General features: G+C 43.0%; 1 protein-coding gene across 1 annotated transcript in view; it reads right to left on the reverse strand.

Annotated features, from left to right (window-relative positions):
• Positions 1 to 18,969, reverse strand: part of sema4c (sema domain, immunoglobulin domain (Ig), transmembrane domain (TM) and short cytoplasmic domain, (semaphorin) 4C) — a 96,817-nt gene continuing 77,848 nt past the window's right edge. The window contains exons 9-17 of the mRNA XM_086112086.1: positions 16,476 to 16,627; positions 13,488 to 13,663; positions 11,954 to 12,098; positions 11,394 to 11,607; positions 5,510 to 5,625; positions 4,292 to 4,449; positions 3,810 to 3,901; positions 1,268 to 3,585; positions 1 to 1,170 (exon numbers count right to left, since the gene is read on the reverse strand). Coding sequence (XP_085968212.1) covers positions 2,690 to 3,585; positions 3,810 to 3,901; positions 4,292 to 4,449; positions 5,510 to 5,625; positions 11,394 to 11,607; positions 11,954 to 12,098; positions 13,488 to 13,663; positions 16,476 to 16,627 — 1,949 coding nt within the window. The 3' untranslated portion in view covers positions 1 to 1,170; positions 1,268 to 2,689. The remainder of the gene's footprint in view (positions 1,171 to 1,267; positions 3,586 to 3,809; positions 3,902 to 4,291; positions 4,450 to 5,509; positions 5,626 to 11,393; positions 11,608 to 11,953; positions 12,099 to 13,487; positions 13,664 to 16,475; positions 16,628 to 18,969) is intronic.

An 18,969-nucleotide genomic window follows, 5' to 3' on the forward strand; every position in this document is an offset into this window, starting at 1 on the left:
TCAAGTAGATCTCTTTTTTTATTTGTGTATATATATATACACACACACACATATAAAAAATAAGGGCATATGTACAATGATAATAAATATCAATGTGTTTGTACAACAAATAAGTTACTTAACATTACTTTAGAACAAACATAAAAGATTGATAAGATACAAGCAAAACTAGGTCAACTGGAATGAACACAAATGAAAATACCGCACTAGAGTGGTTATGGCAAACAAATGTGAAGTTTGAAGTCTTCTAAGACATGCATTTTACTCCAACTAAAGACCTCTACTTGTTTAATCGTTTTTTTGTTTTTTTTTCCCCTTCAAAATGCAAAGTAAAGCAAAGCTTGATAACAGAAGAAATACTCAATAAGACATGACCAAGTACCAGTGTATTCAAAGAATGTGTTTTAACTTCGTCAAAGTCTTGAATACCATCAAGTGCACACATTCTAGCACTGATCTGCTTTCACTCGAAAGCTTCATATTTGGTTTTTGACAGTTAACAAATGAAATCGTGGTTTTGGTACATTAGTGAGCCTTCATAAAAAGGAACAAGAATCGGGTCCAGGAGATCACTGAAAATCCAAGTAAACAGGAAACAAACAGGAAATCGATTAGCCTAAAGCCATTTTTTTCCTTGAGCCAACATTTTGCTGCAGTTAAACTATTCAGAATGCTCGCAGACATCAGCTCAGTGTTGCAAAGTGGACGGACAGCTGAATATTGATCTATTCCAGAAAAGTAACGTGTGGGGTTGGGGGGCCAACAGAAGACCATCTGCGGTCTACTTTGGCTTACCCAAAGGTGAAGTGACACGTGGAACACAGCCATGAAACAAAATCCTTTCTTTGAACCAAAAAAGCAAGTCTTTTTTTTCCCCCTGAAAGAGTTCCTCATTAGTGTTTTACAATACTGTAGTGTTTCATATCAAAAAAATCCAAAAAATGCTCAATCAAAAAAAAAAAAAAACGCTTTTGTACAAGGATGATCTAAATGTACAGTCCTTTTGCTGTTGGTCATGCAATATGTTGGTCTGACGGCCGAGAACCTCTTTGACCAGGTCATTGGGATGCGTGCCATTATAAAACCCTGTCCACAGTGCTCAATAACAGCTCAATATTAACTTCTTGCGTTGCTCTCCTGCGCAATGCAGACATGTCCCAAACAATCACCCTGTTTCGACAAAAGAGAGAAAACGTGGAAGATTGAGTAACAGTGCAAAACAACAACAAAAAAAGTTCAACTGTTCATGAAAAAGTGGAAAAAATACCTGTAACAGATTCAGTGGCGCCGTCCTACTCCAGCCTATCCATGTGGAAATAATTATTCCATCCTCCATGGAGGCCTTGTGTGTGTCTCGGTGTTCTTAACCTCTGTGTCCACAACACAACGATCCCAAATTGGTCTCGAGGCATCAGTAAGGGATGGGATTCACGGTGTCCTGTTGCACACTTATTGACATTCAAAGCGTTGGGCGTGTGACTGAGCGCGGTCGTTTCCTTCTTTGCAGTGCCAGTTACCACTGTCACCGTACAAAACGTAAAGCACTTATTTGAAACATCCACAGCAGTCGCCACAGTGAAAGTTCAACTACATTCTCCATGCTTGTTGTCTTTGTGTTGTTGAAATGTGTGCAGTCTTTGTCTTATTGCGGAATGCCAACAGCATTTTCTTTTTCCAACGGAATGAGCAAGTCTCCAAAACAGCTGATCTCACATGTATTTTCAACAACACGTGGTTCTCATGCACTTTTAGTACATTGAAGGTGCTTTGAAGGTCACCGTGCAGGGTGCAGCCTGGAATGTAAGCATTTGTTCTTCACAAAAGTTAGACTCAAGTCACTTGACGACCACTTGAAGACTGCAGTGGTCCTCAAGAAATAACAACAAAAAAAAAAAAAAGGTCTCGGAGAAATGTCTTAATTCAAAGCAACCATCACAACAAAGATTCACAAAGAAGAAAAAGAAAAGAAATTGGGCCAAAACATTTAGAGAGAATTTCCTTCGTGGAGCAACTCCCTTGTGTCTCATTTTCATTTCACTTCAATTGGCCTCTCATTGTCTCTGACGTCCTCACAGAGCTCCTCATACACCAATATGATTGTTTTCTTGCTTCAACATTAATTAGCCTCCTCTTGGCTCACCATTAGAAATAAGGGAAGACAAGCTTCCGGTTTTAAGTGCAGTACGAGCTGAAAGAAAGACTGGAAGGAACAGAACTTGTTCTTGTCATCCATCAACTGATCTCAGCAAAGATGCCGGAAGTCTTACTTGGTCCGCCCAACATGAATTAAACGTGCCCCTCAGACAACATATAATGCCGTTGGTTCGATTACCATGCCTACGGTGTACTCGTGTGCAAATACACAGTTTAGACAAATGGCTATTACACAGTGGAAAGAGAAGTCCAAGACTTGGTGGTGCACAGCACACAATAATTACGTGAGCACGTGTTGGCGACCCATGGGTGTGAGTGTCTATATTTAACATGCGAGAAATGTCTACAGTGAGCCAAACAGGCATTGGCAGGGTGAGGGAAAAGAGCATTGGTAGGTGACAACGTGTCACAGAATGAGAGAGAGAGAGAGAGAGAGAGAGAGAGAGTGAGAGAGAGAGAGAGAGCAGGCAGGCATCCTCAAAAGGAGGGAGGTAGGTTGGTTGTTTTGTTTTTTCCAACTCGAGGAAACTGGGACCTAGACCGACGACTCCTCTGGATTAGCGTCAGGCAGCACGCTCCTCTGCTGCAGAGTGCGCCTTAGCTCCTCTTTGAATGGACTTGAGTAGTCGTTCCCACCCATGCCCAGGCCCCCCAGCCCGCCGCCACCAGCGCAAGACCCGCTAGCCCTCTCTTCCCCTGCTGTACTCAGGTTCAGGCGAATGTAGCCGTTGCTACCGGAGCCTCGGATGTTGGTGAGACTGAGACGGCTGGGGGAGTGGATGGGCTGGCCTGGAATGGCACTGGGTGACGCCGTGCTGCTGACGCTGTTGGGCCCCAGGGCGTGACCGGGAACAATTTTAAGCGAGCCGTCCGAGTAGTAGTAATTGGCACCCGTCTCCCAGAAACGGTCCTCGTCGGTGGGCATTTTGCTGGGCACAAAAGTGGGCGGCTCCTTCGGGAGGGTGATGGGATAGACCAGGGTACTTTCGAGAGGCTTCATGTCAGCCCCCTTCCCAAGGGCCAGTTTCAGTCTCCTGCGCAGGTAGAGCGCTGCAACCAAGAGCAGGAGGCAGGCGGCACCGAGGGTGATGACCAGCACCCAGAAGAGCCCCATGCTGCTGTCTGGAGCTCGAGCTTCCATGAAGACGGGAGCGCTTGCGACTACAGCCACTTGATAGCGCTCCGTTTGAAACTTCACACCCTGCTCCTCGGAATAGCAGATGTAGCGTCCCGCTTGGATTTGACCCGCCTCAGGTACAACAAGGGCCTTGAGGGCGCGGTCGAAGCGCGGCCCTCCGGCCTCTGGGTCGCCGAGAAGGAGCTCACGGTCGTTGACAACCCAGAAGGGCTGAGCGAGGTTAGAGATCAAATGGCAGGGCAGCACCATGTCTGACCCCACCACCACTGTGACATTACGAAGGCGGGAGTGCTCTAGAGACAGACGGGGAAAGAAGGAGGGACGGAGACAAGAGAAATGTTCAATATTCACATTTATATTCTGTTGTTAGCAATGTCGAGTAAACACAATTTATTCCGTGAAAGCCTAAAGCATTCCCTCATTACATCGAGTCAATCCTCTTGATTTTCCAACTTGTTCATGCACTAACATTTAACCCCCACAAGGGGCCACCGTCGAGGCACACCCCATCACTCACCGGGGCTTGGGATGGAGACAGGCTTGTCAAACTTGGCTTTTCCACGGCTGAATCTCTCCAGCATGAGGTCTTGGGAGAGCGAAGACGTGGATCTGAAGTGGAGGGATAGAGCTCAAGTTCAATCATAGTCTTTTGCTAAAATGTACTCTTAACAACACTGGATCCAGTGTCTGTACGGCATGCGGAAGGAATCAAACACTTTTACAGTGCATAACCCAATGTGATCCATTTCTATAATCTATTGCCATTTCGTTTTTGCCAACAGCTAAATGTTTAAGGTTGGTGAAATACAAAGCTGTTATTTAAGTCTTTAGCTCTGGTTTGCTCCTAGCAGTAAAAACACTTGTTTGCACACGGTCCAATATAGATAGATACCCTATTCCTTCGGTTTTTGTTTGCACTTTGGAAAGTACATAAACGGCCCTGTAAAGGATCAAGAAGGGCCCACAGATTTAAATGAATGAATGAGTGGAAATTGATACCCTCGATGGAGGTCAATGCGAACACAAGCTCGACCCTCACTGTCCCAAGCGCAGTAGGGGTCCCTGGCGAGCAGACAGTCTGGCTGAGACTGATAGCGGCTGCAGTTGGCTAAGGGCAACTGGAGAACCTCTGAACGAGAGCCGGTGTAGATGTACTTCTACGAAGAAACAATGAGAGAAAAAGGAGAACAGCAGACCAGAGACAGTTGAAGAGGAAGAAGAAAGAGAAACAGAGAAAGTGAGAGAGCGAGAGAGAGCGAGAAAGAGAGAGAGATTCAATTCGGGGTTGGAGGAGATAATGGGATAATCACTCTCAATTACAATAACATTTAGCCCACGACCCTCTTCCCAGTGCAATCTGGGCTGCACTAAACAAAAGTTGCTATAAAATGTCTGCTGTGGCTAAGTCAACATCAATGAGATAAAGAGTGGGTTTCGAGGGCTGGCCACAAAAAGCAAGAACAACAAAAACCCGTTGATAAAGGGGGACAAGCCACCGTGGAGACTCAGGGAAAGACAGTGTCAACACAGGGCAAGAAGACTGAATAAACAGCAGGGGTTCAATCTACCACAGCGGCCACGGATTGTAATTACTGTTATTGTGAGGCGCTATTGTAAATAAATACAAATAGCGCTCAATACGGCATTGGCACAGGAATCCCGAGACACCTCAGGTATTGCGTCTCAGACGGTATTGGAATTTTCAATCTGATGTTATCGATGGAAACTATCTGAAAAACAAAAAAACCCCCAATTTTGTTGCACTGTTGTTCAAACTAAATTTACTGAACTGGTAATCCACCACACAAAATATCAAATGATCACAAATTGCTGCAATGATCATATATTTTGCCACAAACCTATGCAGCATTATGAGTTTAGACATAATGTTTTGAACTGAACTCGTATATATAAAAAGCCAAATCAAAGGGGGGGAAACAAACAATTTCTCTGTGGAAAAACTGGGAACATATTTCACAACAGTCAATCATTTATTTGATTTTGTCCCAGTTAGACTGCCTGGCATTTGTTTGAAAAATGATTACTTTGATTTTCTGAGTGACAGCCTGCATGAACCAGGATGATATCGTCATATTCATACATATTAATTACAAATGAATCTGGTAACCTTTTTAGACATACAGTAGCTCCACTAGTGCAACACCAGAACATCTTACATCTTGTCACCACTGGGAAACAGCCGAAATGGGTATTTACCTTGGAGTGGGAAATAGTCAGGCTGTCAACTGGCTGCGCGATGTCAAACAGCTGGATTTCTTCGATCACGTGGGCTTCAGAGCCCAAGATAACCACCCTCTGCAGCCAGCCTTCAGCTGCAACACACACAAGAGGAAGCGGAGGAGGAAAAACAAAGTGGATTAAACGAAGTTCACTTCTGTTTCATCGATTGTTTCGAAGCAAAACCCATTTAGCAAGCATGATGACACGATAGTGTCACCCTGAAAGGAAGGTGACAATATATAACATTCAATACATAATATAATTGCTCAGTCAATTACACTGAATTGGGAAAAGATACACGTATTTTTTTATTAAAATCAACACCATAAGGGCACACACCAGATAATGGTGTGCAATTTACTGACAAAATACATCTTTGAAATCATCAGCTGCCCACATAATGTCCCACAAAACGCGGGGCTTGCATTGCGAAGGTGATCCAGTTTAAAGCAGTGCCAAACACAGAGTGACTCACTGTGGTGACCGGAAGTCGGAACAGCAACTTTCAAAAACTTGGTAGAAGCAAACACACACCCACACAACAGGCACACAGTATGATCACACTCCTCTATTGCAGACGAGTGTCGGATAATTCCTAAATTCTCTGGCGTAGTGTTATAATAAAAAAACATCGCCAACTATCATTTCTCCTTTCCGTCAGCTGCCGCTGTGTTGTAGCTAATAGCTAATCAAGCCGGCAGCCCAACTGGCACAATGAGCACACGTCTGCCAAGGGCCCTGTTGAGTTTGTGCTGTGAAGCACAACGAGCGGGGATCTGCACTTGGCTCAGGAAAAGCGAGCATGTATTACAGGGCCTGTGTGTGCACCAATGTGAATGCGTGTTGGCCTCATGGGTTGCCCGTACAAACACAGTGTCTGCCGCATCTAAACAGTCACATGTCACACAGCAGTCAGTTTATCACTGCGGCTATCTGATTGGTGGTTCCGCTTTCATTGATAAGACTCGCTGCATTCAAATAAACACCACCCCAAATTTTCCGTCCGATTCATGATGAGGATACCTGTTGATTATTTTTGACTTAAGCCAAAACAAGACGCCAGCACATGGGCGCGACGGCCACTCAAAAGATTATGTCGCGCATTCGCTGACATTTACTTTGACGCATGAGGATGAATCTCAGCATGCAAATCAAGCGCTTATTTTAAACCCAGCTAAAATGTGGCCAGCTGGCGTGTTGTTTTCTGCCACCGAGCCCGTTGCTAGTACCTGTCCAAGTACATTGCCGAAGGCGGAAAATGCTCACCTCTTCAACAAATACAACAGTATGTGCTGCTCATCTAAATGACAAACACAGGCCCGAATATTTATCAGGATCCGGGAAATGTGGAATATCGTTCTCTGCACTGTAATTAATGTTCACCACCTGGACACCATATATCCCAGAATTGAGGAAAATAACACAATATTAACTTTAAAATCTCTATTTCCATCAAGCGGTATGATTCAATTCGACTTAAAATCTCATAATTTTGGATAAATAAACTTGACGAAGTACAGTGGAATCACATGTGCGCAGGGCTATTCACATTTCCTCTAATTTATTCACTGTATTACTGATAATAGGCAGCCAGTCAACCACAAAAGAAAATTTCCCTCCGTTTGTTCACCATCACTTTTCCCTAACAAAACAATTTGGACTGATCGTAATTCGTGTCTTGTAGTACACCAGGTTTATTGGAGAGGAAGTATACATTGATACTCTTTGCCATTGTTCATCATTGACAAGAGCGACGTGAAAGCTATACGTACCTCTTTTGACATATTGGCTAATCACAGTTTGTGATATGGCCTTCAAATAAATCCTGGGCTCCATCCCAACCCCCCAAAATCCATTTTCAACATCACTCATCCCAAACAGGGTCATGGGGAGTTGCTGGAGCCTATCCCAGCTGACTTCGGGCGGAAGGCAGACTACACCCTGAATCGGTCGCCAGTCAGTCGCAGGGCACAGACAGAGACAAACGACCATTCACATCCACATTCACACCGTCATTGAGTGGGAACCAATCCCACGCTGCCCGCACACATGTGTGGCGTGTGGATCACGACACTGTCAGCGACGCACCCCAAAAATCCAATTTCCAATTTTTATAAAATTGTAATCTTTTAATACAAACTGAAGTGTCCCATTTAAAAACAATGAAATATTAAAAATGTTTAACACTGTAACATCAAAAATATTCCCTTTGGGATTAATAGGAAACAACTAAATTGTCACCTAACATAAAATAAATAAGAGGTCCTGCTTCCAAACAAAATAAACTTTGTTCATGAAAACATGTAACACTTGTGTTACATGGCAGGTCAGATACCTAGTTTTTAATTAATGACATTTTTGTAAATTAAACATTTTTGTAAATCTACAATATGATGCTTTAGATCCGAATGTTCAACCAATCGAATAAAGTCTACTGGCCCGCTGTGCACTGATCCCAAGTCAACTGTGAGGGATGTAGCGGAGGAAAAAAAAGGAGAAGAAAGAAAACTTTTTGGGGTGTGTGCATGTGTTTTTATTCGCTATTTTCTGTTAATAAAAAAAAAATCTGTTCTGTTAAAAGAGCAGGTCGCCTTTAACCGAAGTAGCGTATGACCTTTATGACATGAGTTGATAGTAGTCAGCAGTCACTTACAGCCAGAAGTCAGAGCCCTGAAGATATGCTTTGTTTATTTTCATCCAAAGCTTGTTTTCTCTCCAATGCAAATACGGCATTGGCAAAGAAACAGAATCTGGAGTGACATTTGAAAACACGGCAGCCGATAGCTCCGCAAAAATAGCATTGCGCGCTACAAATGTAGGTCCCTGCCAGGTCTCCCATTAAGGTCCCATAAGGGAGTGATGTCCTTTTTTCAAACTCTGAGATCTACTCATTTTGAACCTAGTTTATTTTGTGTTGTTCACATTTGGGTCAGTTATGGCTATTGCACATCATGTCATTTGGGGTGCGTGTGTGAGAATTTGCGTTTGTGAGAGAGAATCAGAGAGAGTGATGTGATATCAAGTGGTTATATGACAAGAAAAAGTGTTGCCATGTTAATTACTGCAGGCAAGAAAAGGTGTGTGGGTTTGAGACGTTGACATTGAACTGGTGGATCGCGGGAGCACGGCTATGATGCTGTAATGTTCAAACTTCCTTGATGCGCTTTTCTTATGAAGTTACACCACCACGAAGTACAGTGAATCCAGAGAATATTTACAGCGCTTCCCCTTTTTCCACATTTTGTTGTAGCTTCATCCCAACATAGAATAAACTCATTTTCATCCATTTTTCCTTCAAAATTCCAAAATGAGAACATGAATACATAAATTAAAAAATATAAAATGAAATAAAATATCACATGTACATAGTTTCATAGTTATCCACAGCCTTTGCCCAATACTATTAAAGATAAGTGCTATCAATAATATTGTTGATGCACCTTTGGCAGTCATAACAACCTCATGTTATGCCAGAAGCTCGGCACACCTATCTACAGGCTGTTTTGCCAATTCGTCTTTGCAGCATCTCTCAAGCTCCATCGAGCTGGATCGGGAATGATCCCTCGAGAGATGTTCGCTTGGATTCAAGTCTGGACTTTGGCTGGGCCACTAAGGACATTCACAGATGGCCTTTTTCCACCACGATTGTGCTAGTGCTAGTTCCCGGCTAGTGCCCAGGTTAGCACCAGTTTTTTCTTTTTCCACCACTGGAATTAAAGCTGGCCCCAATTATTTGTTGAGCCAGACTCTGACACCAACTACATCAGGGGGTGGTGGGCAGTGAGCCGGGCTATCATGACGATCGCAGATGTAGAGGAATGACTCAGATCGCGGATGTGCCCAGATAGCATTCAATCTCTGACTTGAAGCCCCTCGTGATCATCTACAATGATTGAGAAATATATAAGCGTACTTAGGGTCGCCCTATTGGAACGTAAATGTTCGCCCCGATTAGAAGTCCTGAGCACTCTGGAGTACATTCTCATCCAGGATATCTCTGTACATTGCTGCATTCGTCTTTCCCTCAATCCTGACTAACCACTCAAGGATGATCCGTGGAAACATAATGCACCAATTTTGAGCTTTCTGGCAAAGACTGTGAGAATATTTATGTACATGTGATTTCAGAGTTGTATTTTTTTAATACATTTGCAAAAACAATGGAGAAACTTTGTCATTATTGGATGTTGTGTGTAGACTTTTGAGGAAAACCATACCTGTCAACTTGAACGTTTTCCCCATATTTTATACATTTTTTTAATCAATTCAAATCATGTACGGCGTATTACAACTTTTATACGGGGGGAAAAAAAACAAACAAACAATTATGAACCGATCTCACAAAGACCATTTTGGCTCAAATCCAGATCGTCTCACCTGCTGGTAGCCAAAGACAATGCCGTCATCGATTGCTACTATTGACACGGCAAACCAGCTAAAAAGTAATCCTCAATCGGATATTTATTTTCATCGCTGCGTACGGTCGGATTGATAAAGCATGAGGTGCGCATGCGCGGTAAGCCGTTGTATGGGTTTTTATTGCTTTGTAAGGGGAATCGCAATCATTTATAAGGGCTGACAGGTACGAGGTTGACAGGTATGGGAAAACAATGGTGAATGTGAATGCAAAGGTGAATGAGTTACCTTGTATTCATATGGATAAACAATAGGACAGATTATCCCAGTTTCAGACACACCTACCAATTAAATAGGTCAGTGTCAGCACAATACACTGGCAACTTGATTGACAATGTCCAGAGTCATCGACTCCTTTCATTACTGAACACTTTGTCACATGAAAACACTGTCGAAAAATTCCGCTAACATTGTCTGTTTCTTAGAGCAGTGTTTTTCAACCCGTGTGCCAGTGTGCCGCGAGACATTGTCAGGTGTGCCGCGGGAAAATATCTAATTTGTATGCCTGTGCAGTCTTTCGCCCAGAAAGTAATCATTAGTACCCTCCCGTACCGCTAGGGAGCAGCAACACTCTAGCCAATTGCCTTGTGTTTCGACGAGAGACAAGCAAATTTGTGACGCATGAATGCAGGACGACGGTGAAACAATAAATATGAAAGATGATAAAATACTGTTTTCTTTGTGTTCATTTGATTCCAATTCAAGCTGTTATAATGTCATTCTTGAATGTTAAAAACGGTTATTGTAACAATATAACACGTTAATTGTTAAAATAAGCGGGGGGGGGGGGGGGTTCACATTTTCAGCTAGTGGTGTGCCGCGAGATTTTTTTCAATGAAAGAAATGTGCCTTGGCTCAAAAAAATTTGAAAAACACTGTCTTAGAGGATGACTTTTTTCCACTCCTGTGTCGCACTCAGAGCAACATTTGCTGCCGAGTGTCTGCATGCTGAATTAATTTGGTCGTGGTACCCGCATTGGTTTCGATAATTTGCAGCCGACTGTTTGTATCTCACTGTCTGACGTCGTAAACCCAAATTTATTACAAATGAGTGACAAAACAGTGTCACTCATTCAACTAGATCCTCTGTTCGCCACTATGTCAACAGTCTCGACAATGACAAACTGGCTTGGAAGAAACACACTTTTTTTTTTAAAAATGATGTTAGTGAAGGGAAGAAAAAAAAGGTAAATTTACTTGTCGCACCCAGGAGTTTATGAAAAATTGAGTTGCACTGTCTTGAATTTTGGGGGCAAAATGTGACCATCTAGGGGCTGTGACCGTCTGGAGCCCTGACTTGCTGAGCACTCAAGAGTACTGAACTGAATCTAAAGCCACTCCACCAGTCCCGGACAGTACACCACCAATGCTAACCCAGAGAAAAATGCCAAATATCGCACAAATTATAGTTCTCGGGGGAAACTAGAAATGATGTCGTTTTTACCTGTGCCAAGGAAGAGAACGTTGTAGGCTCTTTGGTCGAGACCAATAACCCGATCCACAACCAGCCTTGTGAAGTTCACACCCTTGGTGAGAAGCAGGGGGCGAGCAAGTACTTTGTTCTCCATCAGCGGGTGCTTTTTGGCAAAGTTGAGCGTTGCATCAGGTAGCTGCAGAGAGCTGTTGTAGCCGCTTTCCCTGTCTGAGTTCGTTATACACTGCAGTACAGACGGGGGAGGGGGGGGGGAAGCAAAAGACACGGAAAGAGAGGAATGGATGCAAGGCAGAAGAGAGATTTAAGAGGGGAAGAGAAAGATGAGTTTATAGTGAAAGGGACAAGAAGAAAACAGAAAGGGAGAAAACCTTTGAGCATCCTGTGTTTGTTTTTCCAATCCTTTTTTTTCTACACCCACACCCTGCCATTAGACCGCTTTCCGTGTATTTTCCCTGTCATCCTGGATCATTACACTCCTAGCTTTTCTTGTCTTGTCACCTCTGTTTTCCCACATAATCCCATCACACCGCAACAGTATAACCATATTTTCTTCCTTCAATGTTTCTTACCGATCCGGGCCGTGGGTTGGGAACAGGTCCAGTATAGCGCCCCCACCTTTGGGATGACTCCCTGTATTCCTTGTAGGAGCCTTCAAACACCTTCTTCACATCACTGATCTGGTACTGACATACCGCCGACACGTCCACGTCACCCCTGAAACATTGCAGGGAAGGGAAGAAGTTACTGATGTGCGGTGGCGTAAAAGGAGAGAGACGGATTAGCTGTCATCCCATGGTGAGAGGTGACGTTTTGCTTGCGAGAAGCGTCTGTGCTGCAGCACACCCAGCACGGCAAAAGAAGAGTGGGAGTTATACCACACAGAAAAACGGCAAAGGGAGAGTAAAATAAACTGTCATTGTTCAGGAATAAAGATAAGTGTTATCAATATAGATTGACAAGCGTTAACGATAAAATATGCCTTAATTGCCTTTTTTAATCCGTAAACAAATGTGACAACGTAAACTTTATTTAAAAAGTCCATAGATGGACATTTATACATTGCGGGTGTGACAGTTATCCCTTGATCGAATAAGTAACCGTGTTTGACAGTAAACTAAGTGACTTCAAAATGGACTCTGGATCTTTCGGACTTGTACTGTGAGGTACATGCCTTTATGATTGCCAAAGCATAGGTCCTTGGTTTAAAAGGATGAATTTAATCTTTACGCAGCACTGGTATTTTAGCATGTCAAAAAGATAGCAGATTAGTTCAGATCATGACTAAAAGTGTAAGTCATTATTTGAATAGTATCAAATTATCTTCGTGTTATCTTCTCTCAAAAGCTTGGGGGCTTGAAGGAATCCCCAGCAAATCAGAAGGAGAAAAAAAGGATTGGGATTAATTTCACTGAATGGAGAACCAAAGCTTTAAGTTCAAAGCTGGTTACGTGATATCTCAACGAGGAATACAAAAGTGTCCAGTTTAAAGAACAATGCCTCCAGACGGGGAATGTTTCAATTTTGAAAAAGAAAACCTCCTGCCCTTGCTCGTGTTTCCTTTGTGGTCAAACTTATCAACACTTAGAGTGGCCCAAATTTGACATTTGCGCTTCTTTAATGATAGGACACTCTGTCTGTGTCTCATTTATCCATCTATCCATCCATCCATCCGTCAATCTGTTTATCCATGTGTTAAGATCAAGATTAAGACGGGTCGGATGCCCTAATTACTGGCGAGCAGAAACAACATGTATTGGTCTTTCTTTATGATGATTGTAAAAGTATGACAACCAATGCCTGTTGCCCGCTTTGATTTTTGGTTGGTTGATTTGACCAGCGAATGAAATGCAAAATTATGGCATAAATACCACATATTTTGAATTATTTATTGGAGCCATGTATTGTCTTGCCTTGTATCAGAATTAAATAATAGTACTGTTTGTTAATACGCACGAGCCGATTGGCATCATACTATTCCAAACTGGTTATGATATATATATATATATATATATAAAAAGACCACCCCAAAAAAAAAAAAATATATATATATATATATATATATTTTTTGGGTGGTCTTTTTCACCACTGGTGTGGAAGAATCACCATTGAGCGTGAAAGATGCCGAAGAAGGTAGTCCCCCTCCAGTCCTGCCCCGGGAGTGTGAAGACAGCCCGGAGGTTGTTGAAGGACACATGACGCTCGGGGAGGGAACAGTCCAGCCGAGCTTTTTGGAAGGTGGTCCATTTTTTCTGCAGGGTCCGGCTGCCACCAAGATCACCCTGAAGAGGAGACATGCCAGGTCATTTACAACCATATGAGAGCCCTTCCAAGTTTGAAGTCATCAGTGCACATTTCGACAAATAACCATTCACGAGCATTTCTTGAGCATCGGCAGCACTTGAATACTGCACATGCTGATGAGGAGTCATATCAACTGCTTTTATCATCAGCTAAAGACATCTGTGTCAGGAAAATAATGATTCACTATTCGGTTACCCTGAACACAGCATACCAATTAATTTTGATATAACACCCACAGAAACGCCATTGTGCCAAAGAATGTCATTCTCCTTGTCCTCGGTGATAGTGTGTGCTCAAGGGAAAAGATAAAGAACATGGCAATGGTGATAATGTAGCCGTTAGAATGAGACATAACACACTGGTGCAAAACCAATATCAGCAGGATGGACTGAATTATTCATTGCTCCAGTGCTTAGCAAGTGTAGGCATCTGTTTCTAATTTCATTCAAAGAGGTTTATTGTTCTTCATGGACAGACATTAAAGGGCATTATTACACACATCTTCACCCCGTTAACAATTAGAGCTTGATTTCCATCGACGGTGCATGTGCGAATGCTGCCGTACTCTGATTTTCATGCAGGCGTAAGCCTCGCTGCACGTGTTTGCCGATTTGGCAGATCGCTAAACTGAAAGTTGCGATGCGCCAAGAGTCTGCCCTTGCAGATACGCCCCGACAAGTTGGTGATAGAAAATCAGTTGAAACGTATGCCTGTTCGGACCCTGACTGAATACTAGGGCTGGTAGTCTAATGCTATTTTTGTCAATTTCACCGGGGCACAGACAGACAATCATTCATAAATATGCCAAAGGCAGGCATCAAACCCTATGATTCATCCATCCATCCATTTTCCGAACCGCTTGATCCTCACTTGGGTCGCGGGGGGTGCTGGAGCCTATCCCAGCCATCTCCGGGCAGTAGGCGGGGGACACCCTGAATCAGTTGCCAGCCAATCGCAGGGCACACAGAGACGAACAACCATCCACGCCCACACTCACACCTAGGGACAATTTAGAGCGTCCAATCAGCCTGACATGCATGTTTTTGGAATGTGGGAGGAAACCGGAGCACCCGGAGAAAACCCACGCAGGCCCGGGGAGAACATGCAAACTCCACACAGGGAGGCCGGAGCTGTAATCGAACCCGGTACCTCTGCACTGTGAAGCCGACGTGCTAACCACTGGACTACCGGGCCGCCCCCTATGATTCATTGAAAGCATTATTATTATTATTATTATTATTATAATACTTTCCAACTCATCCCCGGGGTTGGGGCGATACACAAACAATCGAGAAATATTCAAGTCGTCAGCTGTATTTGGCCCACTTGAAACATTTGAGATGATACGGTTGCATGCAAAATGCTTCAGTTAAAGGCGATTCAACTCAAACAAACAAGAACTTCTGTCGTTTTGACTAATAACAAGGACCAGCTAACCACTGCAGGAAAATAAATCTGGCTGTACTACATAGAACAAAGTATCGCGACAAAGCCATTCATCAACCATTTGGGCAAGGCTCACTTCTGTCCCAGCATAGTTACGCACCGCAAACACACAGTGCACAAAGCCAAGTCCATGAAAATGTTAATCTATCATTGTATATGTCATGAGTTCGACACTAATTCATAGAATGCCTTGATATTCTTGAGCTTTTATGTCCCCACTTCATTTCAAGACACCAAAATTCAGAAAAAAACACCCCCAAAACATAGAGGAAAGAATAATATGGCAGATGCACGTTTGGTAGAATGCTATTTTCTTTCGATATCTTTCACATTAATCTAATTGCAAAAAGTCTCGCATTTTGTCAAATCAGGCCAAATGACATTCTCCCAGAAGCTTTGTGGCTAGTCAAAAGGGCCTTTCAGACCGCAGGAACCAATCCCGCAACTTTCCTCTGTACCCACGTAGTTTATGTAATCCCCTTGTTCACACACAAAAGTGCTTCCTGGTCTGGAAGGTTCCATAAGGGTCTTCCTAAGTACGTACCTACAAGCCACTCTGGTCTTTGTGTACTTATCCGGAACACTTTGAGGCAGAACTGTGCTAACGAACATATGGACCATGGGCTGCAACCAGGGGTTCAATCCGGCCCGTCAAACAGGCTTACAAGAGCCTACTTGTGATACTTGGATGAATGAATTTACCTGGTATGCTGAAATTTGCCCCTTAAGACCTCTGCTTTCGACAAACTTGAGAGTAAGACTAGATGCTACCAGCTGTTTGAACAGTAACATGTTTTCGTCTGTAATCACCATCAATAAAATAAAACAACTCAAGAAGTGACGCTTGATATTGATTCACTTGTGCGGGCTGAAAGATTACAGCAGTCCAGCCTAGAGTTGGGCGATGTGATGATATGCAGAGCAGTATATCGCGAAGATGATGGATATCATTTTATTGTGTCACTTTTTCTATTATTGTGTTGTCCACCCAGTTGTCCCTGAGATACAAGGGTTGAGAAAGGTCGGCGGCTTCAACCCTTTTTGCCAAACTAAGCAGTCGGATAATAAAAATTTAGTGGGGCGTAACTCCCAAAACCCTGCTCTGATTTACCAGAAATTTGACATTTGGTGTTGTTCCATCACTATCACCAAGAAGATTCATTCAACTCATAATCCGCTTGTTTGCATTTTTCTGATTTGGGGGTTGATTTAGCATGGAATGACCCTTAACCTATATGTGGTCCCCCAGCCACAATGAGGTTGACAGACCTGTCCTAACCAAACAAAACAAAGTGAAAAAAAACGTGAGATTTGGCTTCATCTTTTCCGTGGGTTGAAGGTTACCTTGCAGACGCGAGCCACTCTTGCCACATTGAGCTCAGTGTCACAGTCCAGCTCCAATGCTCGCTCACCAAAGAAGAAATAGATTTTGTCGTCGTCACCCTCCTTACTGCCGCTGCTCTCTCGAACTAAGGCTGAACCCACAAAGTCTGGTTCTACACACACGCACACACACACACACAGACACACACACACACACAAAGCAACATCAGCATTACAAGACAGATCGACAATCTATCTGTAACCGTTTGTTACTTCCCCATTGCTTCTTAATTGACAGCAATGCAATGAGTCTCACATTTTTTGCATACTTGGATGTAATTCTTTTCATGTTGTGAATGATCTTGACATTTTATTACACGCCATTACCTGGCTACAGTGCTGATTGCATTATTTTCAACACATACTGTCTACCTCCAAAGCAGTACATTAAGCCACAATGGGACACAAAAGAAATGGCTTAAACTTTAGCTAATGTACCGGTAATACTTTTACACTCGTTCTCATCTGTGCATTTCCTCGCTCACTAATTCTCTTTAACTGTCCGTCTATTGGCTCTTAGCCAACCGTAATGTCTGCCCTTTCATTACCAATTCCACTTGCTGTGACCTCATCGTCTTCTCCCTTCATTTCTTACATGTCTCATTTCTTTCCTTCAAAAGATAACAAAATGAAATGGTGAGCTGTGCTGTATTTCATGAATTCATTCGTTCTCTCTTTTGTTCTTTGACATTTCTGGCTTTTTTTTCTTTAATTAAAATCTGTCCAAACTGGCGCTATTATCTATTTAATTTATTTTATGTGGTCACCGTAATTCATTCACGTGTCACAGCAGTGAATTACGATTATCCTGCTGAAAAATACATTTGTGAAATGACGACATTTAAGAAAATTGCTGCTCTAACGAGGACCAACTGGAGAAAAAGAGCTGAAACATTTGATGAAACTGCAACAAATAAAGCAAGTCTTGACTAATACGTGCTGATTGTTGTTGTTTTTTGTTTTTTTTACATTCTTACCGGTTGCAGTAGACAAGGGAAGGAATGTGCATATGAATTTTGGTGGCGTGTTTTCAGATATTTAGCGACGCTGAATGTCAACAATTAGCTTTTGGCGACTGATACAGCCAAGTTTAGCAATATGAAATTATCTTATACCAGAAAGAAGATAATTTTGTATGCTATCCTTGGGTTGATCAGTGGGTGCCCTGAGAGCGGTCGTGGTGTTAGCCCGTTAGCTGTGGGGGGGGGGGGGGGTGCTCATGGCTGCCTGCCTCTTGAGTCAAACGAAACTTCAGCATCACTAAATGTCTGCAGAAGCCGCCTAATTGCCACCAAATTTCATATGCACATTCATGCTCTTGTCCTCTTCAACCTACAAGAGGGGCGCCACGTCATGGTCGTCCTCCTTCCAGACATCCGTGTCACGGACGCCTGCTTCTCAGACAGCTGAGGAGCTCCATTGCATTGTGGTCGCTTGCCATTCCTGCAGCTGCAGCAGGCCGACCGCTAATTCTGTCCGGGCAGAGAAGCAGCTCTGTGTCACGGAGCTAAAGTGGCCAATTGGAAAGCGTCAATTTTGGATATACAGCGATGCGTCAAGCCTTGGCCTGGGTAAAGTTTCAAACTTGGACCGTGAGAAATCCAGCGTGCCTGCGTGTGATCCGAATGAGGATTTACGCTGCATGGATGGACAGGTTTTGAAAAACTCAGAGCACCAGACTTCCAGACAAGAGGCCGACCCTGCAGTTGAGTGTGGCCATTTTTGGCCAGGCGGTGAAGAGCGTGCCACTGGAGGTGGACTTTGAATGAAAAAAACTAAGTCAAGTTAACCCTTAACGATTTAAATGTAATATATAACAACCAATAAACAACGGAGTTGACGAAAAGCCTGTCGGAACACGTGCTCATATCTTGGGGACTTGTCAACGAAAGCAAATGTGGCATGAGAGAAAATGTGTGTAAAATACTATTTTCCTCAATCTCTTGTAAAAAAAAAAAAAAAAAAAGCCATGGCGAATTGAATCCTTGTGATATTATCAGAGGTTGAAGTGGGAATAAGTAAGGATGCCTACATACATTTTGGTGATGGTCATCACCGTTCTAGGAAATTATTAGCAATGTATGTACAATGATTTAGAATGAACAAATCGTGTCCGGTTCCTCCGCTGGGAAGCAGGAGGTGGGCATCGCTAACTAGAAAGGGACGTTTGGAGAGTCGTGAACTACTTACTGATTTTTCCATAATATAGTGATACAATAGAAAATACAAGCTAATATAATTTCCGTTATCAAGAAAAATACATAAATTGAGCATCCTTGCTGGATAATCTCTTTAGGGTGGGAAATGCCAATTTAAAGGTTATGTTTACTCTGCCTATTTTTATTACCCTGTTGTATGTAGTTAAGGCACTTATTTCACTGTTGCTAATGCAATACTTTTATCCAGAAATATTGAACGAACCCCAATTTCTGCTCTCATATTCTGCGTAACAACT

Source organism: Hippocampus guttulatus, chromosome 5 (genome assembly GCF_054856545.1).
Source record: "Hippocampus guttulatus isolate MCC_2025c chromosome 5, RoL_Hgut_1.0, whole genome shotgun sequence".
Lineage (NCBI taxonomy): Eukaryota > Metazoa > Chordata > Actinopteri > Syngnathiformes > Syngnathidae > Hippocampus > Hippocampus guttulatus.